Raw genomic sequence first — 23,199 nt, forward strand, 5'->3', positions numbered from 1 at the left:
CCCGTGTACTGTAGACACACTCAAGTCACCACCCCCAGCTTCCAGGCCTTCCCAGCCTGTACCACACCACAACCCTCCCAGCCACTTTCCCGGCCCACTAAGCTTTGGGGGCAGAACCCACTGCCACAGACCCGACACTCCCGCCACGGGAACAGGGGAGCCGGGGCCTCTGGCTCCACGCTGCCCCACACACGGTGCGGGGGAACAGGCCTCCACTTCCCCCATTGCCCGAGGGCCTCCAGGCTTCCCCCTACCTCGCCTGGCCAGTTTGGGGCCAGAAAGAGCTGAGCTGCCCCCAAGGGCTGGAGCCCAAGGCCTCGGATCCCATCTCCTCCCCAGTCCTCTGGCAAAAGTGGCCAAGGCTGTGGAGGGAGTGCCCATGGCAGCCATGCCCCAAGTATCCCACTTAGCAGGGAACACCTTCCTCCAGTTCTGGAAGGATGGGAAGAAGGGTCCCAGTGTGTGTCACACCTCTCGCCTGTCTTTTTTTTTTCCTAAAGTGCACCCACGCACACCCCGCCCTCCCTCCCACGGTCTGCAGCCTGCAGCCTCCCAGGCAATCTGCCCCAGAGGCAAAGGTCAGGGGGCGGGACAATAAAGGCTGGGGGTGAGGTGGCTCTGAAAGGGGCAGGGATGGGCGTCTCTGCACCTCAGGTCTCTCTTCCCAGAGCAAAGGCATTGCGGGTTGCCCTTCAACCTACTGCAATCTGCCAGGCCCCCAGAGACCCACTCTACCCCTCCTCCCTGGCAGGCAAGGGAGAGGCAGCCAGGCCGGGAGGGTGGGAGAAGCCCCCCAGGGAAGAGTTGAGCCCAGAGCAGGGGAGAGGACAGAACCGGAGCCAAGTAACAATAACGCCTAAGCACCGCTCTCCCCCACCAGGTACACTACCTCACAGCTGGGTATAAACATGCCCAGGTGTGCACCCCAGGCACTCACAGCTCCCGCCAGTGTACAGGGCCTCTCCCTTCCAGGGAAGCCTGAACCCAGCCAGAGGACGGCGAGGAGAGGAGGTGCCAGGACTCCAGGGTTCTCATCAGCAGCGGCCCTCTTAAGAAGGGACAGCCCAGTGCCTGCCTCATCCCCAGGTGAAAACACGGTAACAAAAGGACACGGCTGAGCTGGGAGGGGATGCAGCCCTCATTTCCAGAGTAGCCCCAGACCCACAAAAAAATCAAACTCATCCTCCAGAGAACAAACCGTATTAGGATCATGGGGAGGGGGATTCTTCCCACCAGAGTAGCTTCTCCCCTCCTTTCCTGGCATAGAAGCCTGTGCCAGCCAAGTGTCTAGGGCCAGGACAACCCTCAGATGGACAGGTGCCCTTCCCCAAGGTGTAAGGGTCGGTTAGGCTGGCCGACGGGTATCTGACGGAGTTGCCCCTTCCTGCCACACCCCACTGCCAACACCAAAGAAATGGAGCGCTCCCCTGACATTCAAGAGCTGGGGGCAGCAGCTGTCGCCCGGGACAGGCTCTCCCCAAAGCTTTGGCAGGGGTGGGATCTGGGGAGGAGGCCCCTCCTCCTAGAAGCAGACAAGCCCACAGATAGGACCTTTACCCCACCCTTCAGGGTGGGAGAAAGGACCACTCAGCTGTGAAGCTATCGGATTGCAAGCAAGAAGAATATAAACTGGGGGCAAGGGGCTTCACTTCCCCTGCAAAAAGTGGAAGGAGAGATGAACAAACGTTTCCTGAAAGGAGGAACCCCCAAAGTTCCTCAGTCCAAATACAACAGAAATAGCGCCCAGGGTTACTCGGGGGAGTCCAATTGTCCAACAAGGGCACCCTACTTTCAGCAAGAGAAACAAGGGAAAGTGGAGGGTAGGGTAGAGACAAGACCCTCACTACGCCCCCAGGCCTGCATCTCCTGGTGGAGCGGAAGCCCTACAGCCCACCCTCACCCCCCAGCTCCCACAATAGGAGGGATAGGCCGGTACCTACAGTGGTTTGAGCCATTCCAAAGCGGAGTCCGGAGCGGGGTGGAGTAGGGACCGGGGGCAGGGAGCCCCTTCTCCGGGAGCAAACAGGCCCGGTTCTGGTTATAAAAATCCACCACCAGGAAGGGATTGGGGGTGGGGGTGAGTGCCCCCACGTCCACACTCTCGTACATCTTCCCCGCGAAGACAAGAGGTCCGGGCGGATAAGTCCTGCGCGCCGCCTCCCTCACTCAGCCGGCGGCGCCATCCGAGAGCTGCTGGGGGCGAGGGGCACGTCCCCCCCGCCCCGACTGGAGACCCGGGCCGGGGGCCGCCCTCTGCCCTTAGTCCCGCGTCCAAGTCGGCCGGCCGCTCTGCGAGTCCCAGGTGAAAAGCAGGGAAGTTGTGTGTACTGGGGGCGGGGGGACTGGGGGGTGGGGGTCCTTCGGCTGACCCCGGGAACGCCCGGCCGAGGCCCGGGAACTCGGCGTCTTCACCTCGAGGGGGCTCCCGTCGCGAGTCTCATAGTGTCCGAGGCAGCGTCCCGCGGCTCCCCGAGTGCGCCTGCCGGGGGCGCGATCGGCGCGGGGCGGGGAGTCACCGAGCACTTCCTCCTCCCAGCCGGGGCTCCCGGGCTTCTCCGGGGCGAGGATTCCGGGTGGGGTTGGGACCGCGCGGCTCCGCCTCCGCCTCCACCAGGCAAGGGGCGGCCGCCCTGCGCTCGGTCTCCGGCGGTGCGCGCCGCGGGCCCCCAGCCCCGGCCTACGCGCCCCCTCCCCTGCAGTCCCACCCCCTTTCCTCCGCCCCGTCCCGTCCAGGCACCGCCCCTGCCTTAACCCTTTCCCGGCGGGTCCGGCAGCAGCGGGCGCCAAACCGGGAACTGAGAGGGAGAGGCGGGCCATGGAAGGCAAGTGGCGGGGAGCCCGGGCAGGAGGAGGAGAGAAGAGGGGACGGAAGGGGTAAAAGGCTCGAGAGGAGGAGTGCACGGAGTACTGACGGAGGCTGGGGACCGGGAGAGGAGGGGGCTGCTCCAGGACGGAAGAGGGGCGGGCGTCTCCCCCGTCCCAGTTCCGGCTCCCAGCCTCCCCCGTGCTTTGGTCAGTCCCCGGCCCCGCGATGCCAAGGCGAGGGAGGTGGTGGGCGGGAGGAGGGGGATGGTCCCGCTGTCCTCCCCCAACACACACCCCCACCCAGCCCGGACCTCATTTGCCTAATGCAATGCGGCTGAACTCTCTCTGAACTCGCCTGGCGGCGCCTCACCTCCGGGTGACCCACCCACCGCTGCCCGTGACATCACCCGCTCGCCAGCCTGCCCGCGGGGCTCACCCGCCAGCCCCCTGCCCGGTCGGGCCGCTCCCCCGGAGACGCGGAGAGTGGCGGCAGGAGGCGAAGGTCTGGGGTGCGTGTGGCCAAGTGTTAGCGCCGTGCCGGGTGTCCCGGGTATGACATTGTGCAGCTCGGGCACCGCGTGGGAATGAGACACCCGGCTTGTGTCATTGTCTGTGACATCATGTGTGACTCCGGCCGCCCGCCCGCCGGAACCCGATGCGGCAGCTCGGGCGCTTTGACACAAACGCGTGCAGAGGGGGCTCTCCCCGCAATGCCCGGCGTGCTTCAGTCGAGCAAAGCCCCGCCCAGGGTGTCTCCCACAGGCGGAACCAGCATGGGCCCCCCACCGCACCGTCTAGCCCTGGAGAGAGAAAAGGAGGGGCTGGTGCCTTTCAGCTGACCACTTCCTCCCGGAAGCCCTCGGGATGCCGGTTTCACTGGAAGAAAGACCTGGGTTGGGTAGGTGCAGGAAGGCGCGGCGGGGGGGCGGGGGGGGCGGGGGGGCGGGGGGGGCGGGGGGAATGCCCCAGGAGAAGAGAGTATCTTATTGCTCCCTCTGACCCTGCAGCAGAGCTCCCTCATTTGATAGGAATTTACGTGCTTCCCGAGGATAGAACCGTCTAAAAGCCAGGTTCCTAACATATGTGGTCATTTAATCCTCACAGCAACTCGTAAGAGATAAGTGGTATTATTCCTATTTCACAAATAAAGAAACTAAGGTCTTAGCAAGGTTAGGTGGGTTGTCCAAGATCACACTGCTATTAAAGGGTAGAGTGAGTATTTGAACTTTCTGCCATCAAAGCCCATATTCCCACCATGCCAGGCCGATTCGAGGAAAACTATTTTCTGAGCACCTCCCAGGTGGATACCCTGGGGAGCCTGCATTTGCAGACCTTATGGTGCAACAGCCACTTAGCAAATAATCACAAATATATATATTTATGTTTATTACTGCATATTATAAATAATTGCAAACTGAGATAATTGGTATTATGACACAAGTAAGCACATAAAGTATGCTTTGAAGAATTAATGTAGGCACCTAATTTAGGTTGGAAGGTCAAAGCAGAGACCTAAAGAAAGTAGAAGTTTAGAAGTTAGGTAAAGAGTAGGAAGGAGTGGAATCCCAGTAAAAGAGCCTGTGCAAGGGTCCTGGGGTTACAGACGTTGGTGAACTAACAGAGGACATAACATAAAATTCAAAAGAAAAAGGAGCAGAGGCCCAGGCTGGAGAGGTGGGCTGAGGCCAGACCAGGTGAGCTTGCTGGATTTTATCTCAAATGCAGGGAGAAACCACAAAAAGGTTCCAAGCAAAGGAGAGGCAAGATCTGATTTACAGTGTTATAAATCAGATTTAACCGTGTGAAGCTGTATGAAGAATGGATGGTAGGAGGGCAAGAGAGACCAGTTAGAACAGTCCAGGCAGCACACAATAGCAGCACAGCCCAAGAAACTGGCAGTGGTGATAGAGGAAAGTCATCAATGTGGCGGGGGGGGGGGGTCGGATAGGGGGTAGTGTGGGAAAGGAGGTAGCAAAGAGGACTCTGGTGTGTGGCTTGTGCTACAGCAAAGTTTCCAAGAGTGCGAAGTACAAAAGTCTGCTGGGCAGGTGGACGGGTGGGTGTTGGGCTCCAGAGTGAGGTCTCACCTAAGTGAGGTCTGGGCTGCAGGTGGAAGGCTGGGTGCAAGCCTTGGCTGTCTATGAGATTGCTGGGGAGGAGGGCAGACTGCTTCCACAGCCCTTGGTATCTCCTCCCAAACGACGTAGATCCTGGGCACCAGTTATGTGCTAGGCCTTGTGTTCACAGCTTCAAGGTACTAACGGATCTGGGGCTGTCCCTGCCATCGAAGACCTGGTGATCAGTAAAAGATCTCCCAAATGATACAGCTCACTGCAGGTACCAGGTGGAGAGAGTCACTTCATGGTAGAGAGATGAGTGTTGTTAAGAGAAAAAATAAGGACCTGCGGGCCTTCAAAGGAGGGAGCGAGTGAGCAAGGAAGCGGGAACATCTGTGAAGGCTTCTGAGAAGAGGCGGTATTCGAGATATTCCTTGAAAGATGGATAGGATTTCCGGAGCTAGAGAAGTGGAGAAGTCGGGGTGAGATGCCTGTTCTGGGCAACAGCAAGGTCATGGGGCAAGTCAGAGCAGAACGCAGTGTCCTGGGGCAATGGGAGAAGAGGGAAAAAGGAAGGTTCTGGCCGCCTGGGGGGGGGGGCAGCGGGGGACGTGCGGAGGACCGAGTGGCAGGCCTGGGGCCCCGTCCTCCTCTGCCGTGTCCCCCACAACTCCTCCAGGACTGTGTGCTTAGCAGGCCCTCAGCAGGTATGGGCAGAACTGAAGTGGCCTCCGCTTGTGCCAGGCAGGGGTCCCTCCAGTCCCCAACCCCATCTGGAGGGGATAACAAACAGGACGTCATGAGACCCGGGGCCAGACGGACATCAGGTCCCAGTACAGGGTAGCCATCCCCCAAGACAATGCCCGGCTCCACCCAACCCTCGTCATCACTGCTTTTGCAGGGTACTTGAAGCTCGCCCAGGCCCTCACCAGCAAGCAGGTCACCGTGGCCTCATAGCAACTTGCCCAGCAAGCAACGAATTAGGAGTCTTGCTTTAAAGAGGAGGAAACAGACTCAGACTCGAGAGAGGTTGAGTGATCTGCCCAAGGCTGCGCAGGAAGAGCTGTCCTTTAAGACTTCTGCCAAGGGGAACTTGGGCCGTGGGCTGAGGTTCCCAGCAGCTCAGAAGTCAAAATGGGGAGGGGAGGGCCTCTATTTCTGATCTAGTCGGGGCAGAGGGCCTCCAGTCTACCCTGGGAGGTCCAGCTCCATGGGCTGTGCCCCACCACTGAAAACGCAGAGAAGGAGGGCGTTGTAGGCACCGCCCCAAAGTGATTTGGAGAAGGGAAACACTTCCTCTTTCCACAGACACTACCCCTCAAAGGGTAGTCAGGGCCTGCACTGGCACATCCCCATGGGCACAGGGCCCTTGGCACGGGCAGACACAGTGTCTCAGGTCTTGGCCAGCCTAAGAGGACAGGCTTCCTTCCCTGAGTCCCCTCCCCCTGCCCATGCTGGGATCCTGCCCTGAGGGGGCCTGTGCACTATCAATGCTTGGAGATAAAAGGTGAGGGGGCCGCATTTTCATTCAAAACCCTGTCCAACAGTCTTTTGGCTGACTCTGCATTTTGGACCCTAGGGAGGGCACTGCTAGCAGTCCCCCCTCTCCCTGGGCTGTCCCTCCTATTGTCCAGGGAAAGAGTGGGCAGGAGCAGGGGGAGGGAGGATACAGACTGAAAAGGGGAGTGGCAGAGGAGAGGGAAAGGAGAAGGGCTCACACCCTCCAGTCTCTCCAGGCTCCCCCAGACCCCAGGGCCACACAGCAAATGTGTGGATGGAAAGGAAAAGTCTGGACCCAGTCTTTCGGGGCTCCCATCCCCAGCTCCTCTACAGATAGCTTCCAACCTCCCTGCCCCCACTCCACAAATGGAAACAAAATAAGAACGGTAGCTTTTACACTCTGTTCCTACAGTGTCTGTCTGGATGGAGATGCAGGGAGGGTGCCCGCTGAGCTCTGCAAACTCCCCGGGCTGCAGTGGGCTGATCTGGGGGCGAGGATGGGTGTGAACAGATTGTATCCGCAGCTTCCAGGACAGGATGGAGATCTGGCCCAGGCCTCTTATCGGTCTTTCCCTCCAGCCTTCAGGATCAAAAACAGAAAAGGGGGCGTGGCTAGGGGGGAGGCCGTCCCCTACGCCCCCTACTGGGTGAAAGCAGAAGGTCCTGAGGCAGAAGCGGGGCTTCAGCCATGGGAGAGGGGGTTTTACCATGGCCCTGAGCTCCCCACACCCAGGAGGGCTCCCCACAATACCCTCCCGCAGCTGCCTATCTGGATGGTAGAAAACAGCCCAGCTGTAAGGTCACTTAGCTCAGCCACTTAACCACCGGTGCTGTTTCCTCATGTGTAAATGGAGATAATGTCCCTCTCCCAGGATTGTCGGGATTAAGATTTGTAAAACAGAGATAAAGTCCCAGGCACACAGTAGGTGCTCCACAGATGTTAGCCTCCCGTTCTCTCCAGCCCCCACCCAGAAAGGGCCACGGTCCCTTTCCACTGTCGTAACACAGGGTACCACGGCAAGGAGACAGCATGATCACAGGCAAGGTGAAGACCAGAGTGCATTACAGCAAAGATCTCGCCTAATCTCAGCCCTCTGAGGGAGGTTCTGGTCAGATCCCTGGGTTACAGACGAGGACACGTGCTCAGAGAGGTTATCACATCTAGTAAGTGGCAAAGCCAGAACTCGCTACACAGCGTACTCCACCTCTCCTCCACCCACCCACCCCCCGCTCCCCGACCCCGTGGAATTCCCAGGGGAGCAACAAAAAAGGCAGGTTTGTTTCCTCTCCAGCCTAGACTAGTGATAAGAAATAAAGACCCTTCCCTCCCCAAACACACAACACAATCACAGACGCCTCCCCCTTACACCCTCTGTGCCCTAAGTCACCGCCCCCTCCAGCACACAAACTGACACCCCTCCCGGGCTCTGGGTCTGATTCTCCTCAGACGCACTCGGACCCTCTCACCCAATACACATAAGCCATCGACTCCCTCCCCAACACACACCCAACCTTGACCTCCCCACCCCTAAAACACACCCAACCCTGACCCTCCCCCCAAGGCACACTGAATCCCAACCCTCCACAGTAAGTACCAGTCCTCAGAGACCACGCCCCAGGGGCTGGTCTAGAGGGGGGATCCTGGCCTATCTCTGGAGCTTGCCACTCCGTCTCCCAGGGAGCCGACAGCAGAAAAGATACCCACCTGTCCCCAGTGACCTGGAGAACAGTTCTGTCCTTCCACAGGCCCCCGGGTCTTTGAAGGGTACACCCAAGGTCCAGCCTCCTCCTGACCTGGGGAGAGGAATGGGAGGTGGAGGGAGGACTACCAAACACCTGTGTTGGTGGGAAGTGGGAGGAGGGAGCCTCATGTGCCAGGTTGCCTACAGAAAGGGCGGCAGAGGACCAGAGCATGTAATCGCTCCTTACAGGAATGGGGGCCACAGATGTCCACCCCTCCTAGGAACTGCCTGACCCCCAGCACCAGCCCCCAGGTGGGGAGAGCGGGGAAGGCGAGGCTGCCTCCATGCCTGAGCTTTGATCTGTCACGCTTCGCTACCCAGCGCTGAGAGCCAGGGTCTCCAAGCCCCTCAGCCCTGCCCAAGAAGGAGGGAGATGCAGGGCTCCCTCAGGTTCCTGGCCACACCTCTGGTCCCAGAGAAGGGGAAGGTCAGGGAGAAGCTCAGAGGCTGGGGCCATGGGTAGGAAGAGAAGTTGTTGTTTACTAGGAAGGGACAGGGCAACCCACAGGCTCACAAAGGGAGGGGGCAGGAAGGGGCATTGCCTAACCCGAAATGTGGGCACCCCACCCTGGGGGATGAAGGTTAGCAGGATGGGAAGTGGGGTATCCGGAAACCCTCCCCACCCACCTCTAAGAAAGAGGAAGAAGCTTGCAACATTCAAAGAAGGGTAAAACATTTGCTTGTCCGGCACAAGACAGGGCAAGGTCAGGGGTCAGGCCCAGCCCCATCCAACCCTCCATGAGCCAGGCCCCAGGTGGACAGAGTGTCTGGGGCTCTGTTCCTATCACCTCGGGAAGAGCAAGCTGTCCACCGGCACCAGGCTGAGCACCCTCGATGTCGATGTCTCCCTCCCTGAAAACCCCACCCTGGCAGGAAGCAGACACTCCAGTCACTGGAGCTGGGATATGAATCCCAGTCCCCATGGACGCAGGCACTACCCCACACAGACACACCCGCTCCTTCCCCAGCAGCCCCGAACCCAGACACTGGCCTCCCCCATCACCTAGCATAGACTGAAGACCAGGCCAGAATCGGCGGGCGGGCTTCCAACTCCGACTCCCAGGTCAAAGTGCTGGCGGCTGCACACCCCCAAGGGAGGAAACAGAAGGTGGAGGTTTGAGTAGGCAGCAGCCGCCTGCCCCCTGCCCCAGGGCACAAAGGGTAAGGACCTAAAGGAGCACAGACTTAGAGCCCCTGCTCCCAGTGGCTGGTGGGGCCTGGGAGGGAGGGGGCCACCGGGCAGCCAGAGGAGGTGAGCCAGGAAGCAGTGGTGGCAGTGGGCAGCCGGCCAGTGTGGGCAGTGAGGCGCCCAGCCAGGGCCTGCCCCAGGGACAAAGAGACTCCCTGGCTCCGGGGAGAGGGCGCTGCCCCCACACTGGGAAGGGGGCACTGACCCAGCCCAGCCGGGGCGCACAGGGCAGCGGCGCCAGGCATGTTGCCAGTGGCCACGGGAGAGGCGGTGGGTGCCCGGGGCAGGGTATTCAGTACCTGCCTGCCAGGAGAGGTGGGACACGTTTCCCAGGTCAGCAGCTGACCAGCCAGCCCGCCGTCCACGGCCCCCTTCTGCTGTTTCCACCCCCTCCTGCCCCAGGCCAGGCCCCGGCTCCCTCCCCCCCGCCAAGCCCTGGCCCGGCGCCCAGCTGGGCCCTGGGGGCCCGAGTTACTGTAAGCGTCCTGGCAGGCCCGAGGCCTGGACTCTGCCAGCTGGCCATAGCTGCCGCCACCTCCCACTACCTGGCTCGGCCAGCCAGGGAAGGTTACCAAGACCCCCACCCAGCCAACAGGCGACCCCTGTGGCAGAAGGCGGAGGCGGAGAGGAAACACAGGCCCGGCCAAGAGCAGGCTTGCATCCACAGTCGGAGTCCAGGCTGAGCGCCCCCTCCTGGGACCCTGCCCCGACCCACCAGGCTGCCTGTGGGCCCCCCTTCACCCTCCCCACAAAGGGAAGCACCACCTAGCCTGGCCAAGGCGAGGGGAGGGGACTCTACGCCTTCAGGCCCCTTCCCCCAGAGGCACTGGATGGGGCGGGGCGGAGGTGGGGCGCTGCTCGCAGTAGAGCTGCCATTTCCACCAAATGTCGAGAGGTTTGTTTACCCGCCTCCAGCCTCCGTGTCCAGTCCTTGGAGCTATTTATAAGGCCCTCCACGGCAGAGCACTGGGTGGGGGGCGGCGTGAGAGGCGCCGGAGGACAGCACTGTTCAGCTCTCCCTCTGTCCCCCGCAACACCAAACGCAGTCACAGCCATCAGCCTACAAGCCCCCCAAACAACGATCCCCCTTGTCTGGAGGAGCCCTCGCCACTGCCGAAGAGATGTGCCTAGAGGCCCACCTCGCCTGCCGCCCTCCACCGCCCCTCCCACCATGCCCACCACTCCACTTACTGGCCGGGGATGGCGTGCTATAGCCGCTAACTGGAAGCTGGTGCTGGAGAGTGGTCAGAGCGCCCGGTGGGGAGAGTCCACCCAGCATGGGGGGGAAGAAGAAGGCGTAGGGGGGCACCGGGTATCCATTGAGGTGCCCGCCCCCAGGTGTTGGGCAAGAGCTGCTGTTACTGGCCATGCCAAGCAGCCACAGTCAGAAGGGCAGGCAGACAGTCTGGCCGAAGGCTCTGGCAGGCTTCAGGCCGCCTCTCCTCGGGTCATGGGGCCTGGGCCCAGAGGGGGTTTGGGTGGTCAGCCCACCCCCCCTTCTGTCCTGGAGCTGCGGTCCAAGGCTAGCAGGCTGATCTCAGCCTCCTGGAGCCCCCACTCCAGTTGGGGGCCAGGTGGGCTGGGGGACGTCCCAAGAGCCGGTCCTTTGGTCACACACTTCTGTGAGCTGACACTTTCCCAGGAAGGTCCAGAGCTGGCCTTCAGGACGCCGAAAGGATCCCTCTCCTAGGTGGGCCCGAGCTAGGTGGCTGGGGAGGCCATGTCCTGTGATGCTGCAGAGAGAAAAAAGACAGGTGAGTGGGCACTGAGGAGCAGGCGCACGGGCATTCCCCGCGGAGCTCCCCAACCTGGGCGGCCGGCGATTTTCCCGTGGCACCCGGCTGAGCAGACAGCTGGCACCATGCCTGGCTGGCAGAGACGGCCTGGGAGTAGGGCCCAGACACTGCTGGGGGTGGCAGGACAGCAGAGCCAGGCTGGGGAGACGGGGACAGAGCCCAGAGCCGAGGAGGACTTCTCACCCACAATCCTGAGAGGAAAGGGTCCCCGGTGCCATGCCACCCCAGAAGATTCCTGCAGCAGAGGAAGGCAGCTGGCCCTCCTCCCCCCAAAGCGGGTTACCTGAGGTCAAGATGCAGAGAACGTGTGCTTGAAGGGAGGAGGGAGGGGGAGGAAAAGCCGCTTCCCTAAAGCGGTGGCACTTCTCAGAAAAATGACTCCTAAGCCAGGGGGCCCCCGCTTACACCACTTCCCCCCCAAATCCAAGCCCGAGCACCCCAGATGGGTCTGTCCCACGGGCTGGAGGGGAGGCCCGTTTACATACATACAAATAGGGAAATGGGACCTGAGGACTCCTGGGTATCACCTCCATTGCCCAACAGCATGATGGGCAGGGACTGCCCAGGGTGGAAGCCCCCTACTCCCAGGCAATGGAGGGGCAAGGGAGACTGATCTCAGAGTTCACCCACATACTCTGTCTGCAGAAGCAACCTCCCTGGAGAGGGTGGGAGGTGGGCAGAAGATGAAAGGCCAGATGCCCCTCCACCAGTGCATCCACAAATCCATACCCTGTTTGAACAGCTGGGACGCGAGGACATGCAGAGATAACACCACGGGTAGCAAGAGACAGAGATGAACCCAGAAATTCCACGTCACGGTGAGACAGACAGGCAGCAACAAGAGCAGAGAACGAGACGGAGAAAAAGAAGCATCCACAAGAGGTCCAGGAGGATATATATAAACAGTATCAATAAATATGCACGTATTTATATATGAGTGTGTGCGTATACCCACACATATGACATATGTGAGAGACAAAAGAAAAGAGAGAAAGAAACGTGGCCAAGCAAAACCACAATGAGATACCACTCTGCATCCACTAAGATGGCTATAATCAAAAACACTGATAACAAGTACGTGAGGATGCGGAGAAACTAAAACACTCAGACGTTGCTGGTGGGAATGTAAAATGGTGCAGCTGCTTTGGAAAACAGTGTGGCAGTTCCTTAAGAGGTTAAACACAAGAGTTATACGACCCGGCAATTCCACTTCTAGGTATCTACCCAAGAGAAGTTAAAACATAAGTCCACACACAAACTTGTACGTGGGTGTGGCTGTTCATACCAGCACTCCTAACAGCCAAAAAGTAGAACCGACCCAAATGTCCATCAACTGATGAACGGATAAATAAAAAGTTGTACATCCATACAATGGAATGTTATTCTGCCATAAAAAGGAACAAAGTACCGATATACACGACAACATGGATAAACCCCGCAAACATGATGCTAGTTGTAAAAGACTACCTATTGTATGATTCCGTTGATGTGAAATGTCCAAAATAGGCAAATCTATAAAGGCAGAAAGTAGACTGTGGTTACCAGGGGCTGGGGCATGGGTCCGAGGGAAATGGGAAGTGACTGCTGAATGGTATGGGGGCTCTTTCTGGAGTGATGAAAATTTTCTAAAAGTGATTGTGGTGACAGGTGCACAACTCTTGTGAATATATTAAAACCAGTGAATTGTACACTCTAATGGGTGAATTTTATGGTATATGAATTATATCTCCATAAAGCTGTTAAGAAGAAAGAAAGGCGGGGAGGAAGGAGAGAGAAAAGAAAAGAAGACAGGGCCACAGAGATCCCAAATAAGGACTACCTCCCTTTCCAAGCCCTTCCTCCCCAAGCTCCGGCGGTGCCAGGCTCCAGGCTCCAGGCTCGGACCTGGAGTCCAGAGGACACACACATGGCCAGCGTTTGGCTGCGGACCATGCCTGGGATGGGGGAGTTCTGCCAAGGCCACTATGGACGAGGCCAGGACTTCGGGTCCCAGCCGCGCCGGCCAGCCAGCCTGTGACTGTGCGGGGCTGAGGGAGGGGGAGGGGGACAGGTACTTGCAAGGAAGGGGGCAGCTCCCCTATTGTTAACGAGCATGATTTTGACTGTTACTAATTATGACGACCATAGGGCCTCTCTTCTTACTCCTGAATGAGGTGCCCCCTTCCTTCCCCACGCCCCTGTCAATTCCCTCCCGGGCTGCGAGGCTGACGTCAGAGGAGCAGGGACCCCACCCGTTGGCCAGCTGCCGCCCTGGCCCCCCACAACCCCGAGGGGCGCCACACAAGGGAAACTCGAGCCAGCAAGGGAGGGAGGGGTTGGCTGAGCCTCACCAGCGTTGACAGTCAGACCCTCACATATGCGCACACCCACTTGCAGAAACTCACACGCGCAGCTCCAGGGAAAGCGTCCGGTGGACAAGAGCACGCGTGCTTGCACACCTAGCCTGGGTGCGTGCGGGCACGCACGTGACACATGAGGAGAGGAAATCCGGAGATGCGATCCCTCCACACCTGGGCTCCACACACAGTGAAGCCGGCTCCAGGCCTGCATGCCCGGACCGGGACACAGCTCCCCACAGACGCACAACCACAGCCTCAGAGTTTCCCAAACTGCACTTACCCTGGCCCTCACCCCGCCAGGCGAACCTCTGCACCTGCCTCCCTGCGGGCCGGCCCCCCAGTACACAGCAGGGTCCACAGACACAGAGAAGCACGCCGGTGGATTCACGTCCAAATGGGGGCCGGCCTCTCTGAGGTGAGGCCCAGGAAGCCATTCACTCCAGAACCCAGGCCTCCTGACCCAGCTTTTGCGGGGTGGGGGGCAGCAGCAGATTCGATCTGGACCCTCTGGAGCCAACCCTTGACCCCAGAGGAGAGATTAACGACAGCCGCCTTAATGCCTCAATTCTGCCCCTGAGGAGTTTGAAACTGGACCGTACTTCAAACCTCAGCCACAGATACACACCCCAGGGAGAGGCTGGAAGGTGTTCCCCACCCCCATCGGAGCCTCACTAAAGGAGCTCAGCCTGCAAACTTCAATGCAGTTAGCTCCCTGGGGAAGGCCTTGAGCCAAGGGAAGGGGCAAAGGTTACAGAAATGGGCCAAGGGCCAGGCTGACCAGGGAACAGGGATGGGCAAGGGCAGGGATGATGGGGGCGGGGCCAAAGAGCACAGCCCTGGCCTCAGAAGGTCCCTCTGGAACTACGACCCTTGGGGAGATGCCTGGGCCCTGGCCCCCTGCACCCAGGGGTGGAGAAGACACTGTCAGAGAATCAAAACCAGCACCAAAGAAAGGGAAAACAAATTACCCACATCCAACCTCCACCCTATGCCCGCCACCTCCACTGCCCGTGGGCACCCTCCCTTGAGGGAGAGAAAAACCACAGGCCCACACCTCCCAAACCCGGAGCCCAGCCTCGGCACAGCAGAAAGGGGGGGTGGGGGGGGAGGGCCAGAGCACCTGCCACCAGCCAGGCACCCCTGCCCGCTGGGGCCTCCCTCACCCTCAAAAGGCTCCAGGATCCCTCCCCCAGTGTCAGGTGTCCCCAGCTACCCGTTCTTTATGTCCCCAGAGTCACACATCTGGAGAAAAAGGCAAATGTTGGCCAAGCTGTGAAGACAACAGAAAGAACCAGAAGTCTGAAGGGTCAAATCTCAGCTCTGCCACTTTGGGTGACCTTAGGCGAGTCACTTAACCTCTCTAAGCATCTGTTTACTCGTCTGTGAACTGCCTACCTCAACAACCGGCTGTGTGATTTAAGAGATAAAAGTCCTGGAAAGCACCTAGCACAGCGCCCACCCGGCACACAGGAGGTGCTGGGCAACAGGTCCCCTCCCTCCCCCGCGCCTGCCAGCACCAGGTCGGGGCCTCCCTGGGCAGTATGTCTGCTGTCCCTTCCCCAGCCAGGGCTAGCAGCTGCTGACAGGGCTGAGCGGGAGAATTACCCATTTTCCAGGGTCTGCTTCCCCCCAGACTGAGGACAGGAATGTGGGGAGAGGAATATTCGGGGTGTGGGTGGAGGCCTGACCACAACCCTTTCCCAAATTCCCTTCTTTCATTTCACAAACCAAAAAAGGGAAACCTTTGGACATGGGGAGGGGAGGAGGGAAAGAGGAATAGACGATTTCCCCCCCTACCCTCAGGGAAGAGGAGCCAGGGGTCCCCAAACCCAGCTGGCCCTGCCCCCCTTCTTCACCCAATCCCTCCTCTCTGCTTCCCAGGCTACCCCACTACTATGGCTCGCAAGGAATAGAAGCCAGGCAGTCCTGGACGGGCTGAGAGGAGGGGATAAGGATTGGGGCGCTTAAAAGAAGGGGGGACAGGGGCTTTCCTAGGCATTCTAGACAGTCAGTGAATCATATGCAAATGACACCCAAAGCTCCAGCTCAACTTGGGGGTGGGGGACAGGGACTCCAGCCCTGACAGAAGCAAAGATCCAGCCCCTCTGGACCCCCTCCCCTGTCAGGAGCTGGCAGAGCAGGGCAGGGCGGGACAGGGCAGATTTCAAACCAGAACAGTGGGCTGGAACTATTTATAAACTTTCCAGAAAAATACACACACACTCACATACACGCAAAGCCAAAATCTCTCCCCTCCCCCACACTCCTCAGATCAGCAGAATGGTGAACATTACTCCCTTTTCCCCCTTTTTCCAGAGGCCCCTCTCTCCTGGCCACTCCGGTCCTCTGTTTACCTTTTGCTCTCCAGACTCTGGGCTGCAGGAAGCCAGCAAGGCCAGCCTCATTTTGAAAGAGACCACCCCAGGAGGGCCTGAGAAGGACCAGCGGGGTGAGGTTGGGACAGTGGAGGGCACCTCTTCCCCACGAGTCCTCAGAAGCCCGGGCCTGCCTCGCTGGAGCTGGGACTTGTTGGAAAACCTGCCCCAAGCACGTGCAGGGCCTGAGCACATCTACGGAGAGAGTCAGGGGAGTGCTGAAGTCCAGCGTCTGGCCTCTGGATGCTGCCACTGCCCACTGCCTCAAGACACAGCACCTAGTCCCAGAAAAGTGGATCTGGTGTCTCCCCAACTTGTACCCGCCCAAGCTTCTGCCCCAGCTACACAGGGCTGCCTGACCTCCACGGGCCATCATCCCCGCAGTGACTGAATACCAGGCAGAAAGGGCAACTGGACAACCCAAGCCCAGGACAGGCCAGGTGCTGGGAGGAGGAAGTGTGTGTGGGGGGGATGTCTGCTGGTCAGGGCAGTGTCCCGACTCCGCACCCCAGGGGCTGCACCCCAGAGCCCCCTGGGAGATGTGCCCAGGGCCTCCGAAGCCCAGGGCGGCTGAGGGGCCCACCCGGAACCAGAGCTGAAGCCTCCCACCCAGTCTTCTCTTGGAGCAGAGAACAGGTGAAAGGGCAGGGGGCAGCCCAGGCCTCAAGGAGAGGGATGGGCCCACAGGGAAGGAAGAAAACAGGAAGAGGAAGAGATGAGGCTGCCGAGGCCGCAGCCAGACCACAGGAGTGTGTGGACCACACAAAGGCAGCTCTGTCCGGGTCGGGGACCGAAGGGGCACAGACAAAAGGGGACACCCCCCCAGCCTGGAAACCACCGTCCTCACAGCCAGCCTGGCACGGGGCTTTCCCCACCCCCACCTTGGCAGCTGCCCCCTCACCACTGTCTCCCCTCTCCGCGGTGCAGGAAGCATAACTCTCACAAGGGGCGGGGTCTGCCGAACACACAGAGCAGCAGGTATGTGCGCGGCTGCGCGGCTGCAACCCGCCTCCCCCAACCCCTCAGCTCTGCCCCAACCCTACCCCGGGGCGGACAGACTGTCCGCACGACCCAGTGCTACCAGCCCCCTCCCGGCGTCCTTCCCTAGGGACCCGGGCTGCAGGGAAGCCGGGAACGCCCGCCCCCGCCCCCCTCCCGCCTCAGGATATCCTTTTGGCTCTGACCCCAGACCAGGCCTGAGTCAGACCGTGCCCCGCCCCACACCCCCCATCCAGCGACCCCCAGGAACTTCCTACGCCCCACGCTCCACACCCACCTACTCAGGTGGGGCTAGAACTAGGGGGAATCTCTTCCCCTCTCCACCCCCAGCTGAACAGGGAAGCCCACCAGGGGGTGGGGCGGATGGTCACAAAGTCCCAGGACCAGCCCCTTAAAGCACAGGGCCTGCGGTATCAGGGTGAAGCGGGTGCAGGCTGTGTGTGGAGGGGAGAGGAGGCCCTGCAGACCACCACCTCCCCGGCCCCAAAACACACACAACTGGGGATCCTGCCCAGAGCCCCTCCCTACTCCAGCCTGGACCCCAAGAAACCACAGAAACTCCCTGGGGAAGGTAGTTTCCATGAGAACACAGGACGGGAGAAGCCTCCAAAGGGAAAGGGGAGAGGGCGCGGAGGTTCCAAGAACGGGCATCTTTCTGGGACTGCGGGACCCAGGCTGGAGGGGACAGGGTCTGCACAATCGGTCAGATTCACAGTCAGCCAAGCACAGCCAGACGTGGTCACAGTCTCCCCGACGCTCAGTCTGAGTAGGTGGCTGTGACTCCTTCCCACAGACAGAAGTCTGGGGTGCCCTGGGGGATCTGGGGCATCGGAGACCACACACACTCAGCTTGAAACAGCCCCCTGGGCATGCCCCCCAATCCCCCCCCAAAACTGTGGGCCTAGGGGGAGGGGCAGCTCCCTCCCCAAGAGAACCAGGGTAGTGCCCAAGGCGGCCATCTCCATGGCAACCAACAACAAACATCCCGGGAACCACAGAGGGCCAGGAAGTGACAGCCACGTGACAGGAAGCCAGTTTTTTCAGTGGGGGGGGGCGAGAAAGATTGTTAGCAGCCCCTGGGGAATCAGCTGTCCCCTAAGTTTCCCCTACTTGGAACTGGAGGGAAGGGGTCAGCTGGGAAGGTGGCCACACACACACACCCGACCCCACTGCAGTGTGCGCAGTCGGTCGCAGGGCTGACGGGCCCTCCCTTCCCGCCTGCCACTCACGGTTCTCCCCTTTGGGTCCCCCTCCCTTCCACTTCCTGCCGTGACTGGAGATCAGAGAACTCCCCACCGCAGCTTCCCCTTCTCAAGTCTCGATTCCTGGGCTGAAGGTTTACTGTGGGGCGAGGGACACAAGGAAGGAAGGCTGGGGACCTGCGGTAGGACCCAGGGGACAGAGGCTCCAGGGGAGGAGCCGGGAGGGAGCTACTCCAAGGTAGGTGTGTACACACAGGCACACATAGAGCGAGTGGGTCACGGTGGCACACCACCGGGGCGCAGTGACACACAGAGACTGCCTGACCTCAGGCAGCTCTGGGGAAAATCGAGCAGGGCCACTGGATCCGCCCCGGCGCGCCCCACTCCAGCCCAGTTCCTGAGCCTCCGGGTTCAGCTCAGGCGTCTCCTGGCTTCCAGGCAGGCGAGGTCTCAATAGTGCCCAGCCCCCACCGCCTCTCCCCTGCCTTTCCTGCTGAGGAATCCCCCTCCCTGCTCCAAGGTGCTCGCCCAGACGAGGGCACCTTGGCCGGAGGCGGGGGGAATGGAACCTCCCGCCACCCCCCTCCCCTTCTCTGCAGATGTCCCAGACTATATTTAGCCCAAACCGGGCGGCTAGCCAGACCCAGACTCCCCACTGGCCCGGAGCTGAGCTCCCAGTTTTTATGCAATTAAAACATTAACAGAGAACCACCCCCATCCACACACCCCCATACCCCCCAGCCCAGCCAGAGCAGCCGAGCTCAGAAAACACGACAAGGGCAGCCCAGCCCTGCAGCCAGCGAGCCAGCGATGCGGCTGGCGGTCATCGGGCAAGCAGCAATAAACTCATCCCCTTGCCCATGTCCTGGGCCCTATAACCCCCACAGGCAGGACAGGGACATCACCCACCAGATCAGGTTGACACTTGGTGGGGGGGGGGTAGGCTTTCCTTGTTCCGGGGCCGGAAGGGAAAGGCATATCCAGTGGGTGGGGGGTTGCCTGGTTGCAGAAATTCCACCTGTCATTTTGCAGCCCCCCTCCCTGGCCTGCTCCAGTTACAGGGCTGGGGGTTGGCAACAGGTGCTGGCCAGGCTGGCAGCAGTCTAATCCCCCACCCGCTCCCCAGGCTGACAGTGGTGCCTGAGGTCCAGGCAGGGGCCCTGGCCAGCAGGATGCTGGGTAAAAGAAGGAGGCACTGCTGCCTGGTGGGGAGGGGGCAGCCCAGGCCCCTTCTGTAAGACCTGGCCCCCTGGACTCTGTGATGTGTGTTGGAGGGTCTGGGGAAGGCAGGGAAACCTTAGTTCCACCGCACCTATTTCATTTCCCCACGATGCCAGGCCGGGCGGGCTGGAGTGTGGGAGGTCTGTCTGCCTGCCTCTTCCTCCTCCTCCTCTCCAAATTCCAGGAACAGGCAAGGGAGGCTCCAGTTGCAGAGAGAGAGAGAGAGCAAGCAGGCGGTCCCAGCTGAGAGGGAGGGGGGGCGGGGACTGGAGCGGGAGGCAAGATCCAGACGAAGCAAGAGACGCCCACGCCCAAGCCAGACAGGACAGACACACCGACACTGACACATTCTCACACTGTGGGCCTGGTCCCCGAGTGCCGCCCACTCTGCAGGGACACCCAGACTCCCTCAGCCAATCCTGCCCATCCCCAGAACACTCCCTGGACACACACGGAGAGCCAGGCCTTCGCTCCCACCCCACATCCCCCCACAAACCCTGTGGGCTCCGTACAGCAGCCAGAGGGTGGAAAGGGGAACAGAGGGAGGAAAGACAGCAGGCGTCAGAGAGGACATGGAGCCAAAGCCCTGGGAACTGGGGTATCAGTTGCCACACTCCTTTCCCAAAACCCAGTAAGTCAAGACAACCCTGGCCATCTTGCCAGGAGCCCTGCCAGCTTCCCACACTCCCCAAACCACCACCACTAGAAAGGGTGTGGGGTGCTGGGCGAGTGGAGATTACCCCATTTACTCATCACAGGGATAGGATTACCTTCCCCAGATGCCCATCACCCCCAAACCCAGACAGAGCTCCTAAATGGACCCCACAGAGTCCCAAACACACCCACCCGTACAGCACAGTCTGGGTCCTGCCCTGCCCCTGCCACCCAGAGGACAGGGAATGGGGCACTGAGGTTTTATCTGGGGGCAGGCCCCACCCTGTCACATAGTTCTGAGGACAACCCACCTAATACCCTCAAGTCTGAGCAAGGAGTGGCACAGGGTGGGGGTGGAGGGGTTCCCAGAGGGCAGAGCCAGCTTCCAAGACCAAATGATTTAGGGGAAGGGGAGCTAATTAACTGGAGTCTGGGTCAGTACCCCCAAAACAGACCTTAAGGGCCACTCAGACAATGCCCTTTCCCCCCACAATAGACATGGTGGCAGGAACCACGTCATGGTACATGTGGGTGACTATGCCCAGCAGGGCGGCATGGGGGTGATCAGGATGGGGCTGCCCGCAGCTAGCTTCCTGCCAGGCTGCCACATGGCTGGGAGGTGGAGGGGGACCAGAGAGATTTCCCAGAGTGGTAGCAGGGGCATTTAGGGTCAACCTGAAGGATGGGGATTTGGGGGCTATAAGAGGAGGTGGCCGGGATTAAGCGGTTCCAAGCCCAGGGTCTTCTCAGAACTGCCACTGCATCTGCACTGCCCTCATCAGTCTGGCCGGGAAAGTCCTGAGGTGACCACCACATGCACACTCATTAACACCCTCCAAATCCAAGATCCTCAGCTCCCAAGGGTCAACTCCAGTCTGACCCTAGTGACCGCTCTGTCTCAGGACTGACATGGCCCAGACTCCCAGGCAGAACTGACGTCCTAGCCCCTCCCACTGCACCAACATCTTTCATAGCCACAAACTCCCTGATTCCACAACTACCCCTCTTCTTCCTCCAGGTCCAAATACTCTTTCTCTTATTCCCTCCCCCAGACTCCTCTCCACCCCTCACAGGGGAAGCCCCAAGGCTCCAAACCACCCCCCACGGCACCCTGGGGCTTCCCCAGCCCAGCCTCCCCATCAAGCACAAGCCCTGGAAGAGAGTTTGGGGCTTGAGCCCGTTTCCTAGCGAGACCTGGCAACCTTACTGAACCACTTCCCCAGAACCCTGCCCTATGACCACTGCAGCCAGGGAAGGGACAAGAGATATCCCTGAATCTCCTAACCAGGAAACTGGAGGAGGAATGGCAGTTAGGAGCGGAAGTGAGGGTTGGGGGTAAGCAGCATGGGGTGGGGGAGTGGGGGAGTGTTCCTCTGAAAACACACACACACACACACACACACACACACACACACTCGTGCACTCATCTCGCAGGTAGAAGGCAATCTGGTTACAGAAGAGGGAGCTGGCACTAGTGGGGGCCAAGGGTACCCCTCCATGCCAGCACGTGGGCAACCTATCCAAGGTAGGATGAACGGTGGAAAAGCGTCTCCAAGACCGGGGGGCTTTTCTTATCTGATTTCCACATGAGTTAGTCCCCATCCCCAGCCTAGCACACTGGAGGCCTGGCCTCCTTCTCACGTAGCCTGACAATAGGGCAATGTCCAGAGAGGAGAAGGGGCATTGCCAAGCAGATTTTCCAGCGCCCCCCTCCCACATACACATCTGGCTAGCAGCTTCCCCGCCTTCTGGGTGGCACCAGGTCCCAGACACCCTCAGCAGAGCAAGGACGACCAATCTATTCCTTCCTCCCTACACCCGCAAAAGCTTCCATGACTCCATGGTGCCACCCGACCCAGAGACATCCCTCCCTGGCTGCACTGGCTCCCGTCCCCAATCTGACGGCTCCCCGTGCTCCACGGGGGACACCAGCTGAATGGGCCCCGCCCCCCAACCGGCTGCCTCTGGTGGGGGTGGGCCCCCGGGCTGATTCTCCCCAAACCACAGGGCGGCTCAGATAACAGGAGAGAAAGAAGGAGGGGGCTAGTCCGTTGGGCATCCGATCTCTCCCCAAACAGGTTTGAAAGTCTTTTTGTTTTGCTTGTTTGTAAGGAGAAAAGTGAGAGAGAGCAGGAGTTCCCAGCGGCGGTTCTGCCACAGCTCGGGCGCCGGAGACACGCGCGGCAGACGGCCCCAGACGCCTCACGGCTTCGCGCGAAGACACGGGCGCAGACAGACGGGGCTCCCCCACCCTGAGCACGGTGGCGCGGGGTTGGGAAGCCTAGGAAACCCCAGGTTCCCGTCGGAACCCGTCCGGCACCGGGTCCCCGCCCACGGGTCCTCTCAGGAGCAGGCCAAGGGGCCGCGATGCCTGCGGGAGCCGGAGGCTCTCTAAAATCCCCGGGGGAGAGGTTACCTCGCAGTGGGGGGAAGCAATCCGTCCGGGTCGCCCGCGAGCAAGGCGTCTGCCCTGACCCTGAGCCTTGGAGCCGTTCGGCGTCAGGGGTTGCGGGGTCCAGGGAGAGGAGCGGTTTGGGGGGCCGCGGCTCAGGGGCGCGGGGCGAAAGCAGCGGCCATGGCGAGTCACGTGCGGAGGCTGAAACTTTACCCGGAGCCCCAGACCGGGGGGCGGAGGGTACCGAGCAGCGGGGAGGCCCTCACCCTCGGGCCCGCCCCCGTCCGCCCTCCGACCAATCAGCAACCAGGGGCGGGCCCACAGTATCACGCCCCCCCTCCCCTTAACAGACCCGGGAAAGGGCGAGTCTTAAAGGAGCCGCGCCTAGCAGAAGGCTGGACCGTGGGAATCTGGGAGAATCCCTCCCTCTGACCCAAAAGGAGACATTCAGAGCGAGAAGGGGGAGTTCTGCGCAAAAAATGGAAGGAGGGCTCGGTAGAGAAAGGACTGCAGTGTGCGGTATCACACACTCTTCACACTCACAGGGGCAAGGATCATACGCACACACCCCTCACACCTAAACCGGGGTTAGAGGGACTGCGACGTAATATGGAAGCGAATACAGTGACTCCGGCCCTATCTGTCAAGCCCCTGACTCCCATAATTATAATCCTCCTCCAGCAACCCTTGAAAATGAGAGCTGTGTGACCTTGAGCAAGTCGCTTCCTCTCTCTAAATCCTAATTTTCTCACTGGCAAAAAAGGAGTGCAAAAGCAGGTAGACCGCCCTCAAGTACACCTGCTCACCTTGTCTCCCCCAAACACGTTTCCAGCTCAAGTGGGTCGGAGGAACTCTGGCCCGACCCAACCCTTCAGCAAACCCCAGAACCCTCCCCCAAAAAGGACAGCGGCTCTTGTGATCTTCC

The 23,199-nt window shown here is 60.2% G+C and overlaps 1 protein-coding gene across 2 annotated transcripts in view; it reads right to left on the minus strand.

Annotated features, from left to right (window-relative positions):
* The window catches only part of RARA (retinoic acid receptor alpha), a 34,770-nt gene extending 12,309 nt beyond the window's left edge, over nt 1-22,461 (minus strand). The window contains exons 1-2 of one of the 2 annotated variants that reach the window (XM_082678944.1): nt 22,296-22,461; nt 10,485-11,026 (exon numbers count right to left, since the gene is read on the minus strand). In XM_082678944.1, coding sequence (XP_082535070.1) covers nt 10,485-10,662 — 178 coding nt within the window. In that variant the 5' untranslated portion in view covers nt 10,663-11,026; nt 22,296-22,461. Of the gene's footprint in view, nt 1-1,940; nt 2,269-10,484; nt 11,027-22,295 lie in introns of those variants that run through there. The other variant, XM_082678945.1, reaches the window with a different exon arrangement.
* Between the last annotated feature and the right edge of the window lie 738 nt (nt 22,462-23,199).

The sequence above is a fragment of the Grampus griseus genome (genome assembly GCF_964374135.1).
Source record: "Grampus griseus genome assembly, chromosome: 20".
Lineage (NCBI taxonomy): Eukaryota > Metazoa > Chordata > Mammalia > Artiodactyla > Delphinidae > Grampus > Grampus griseus.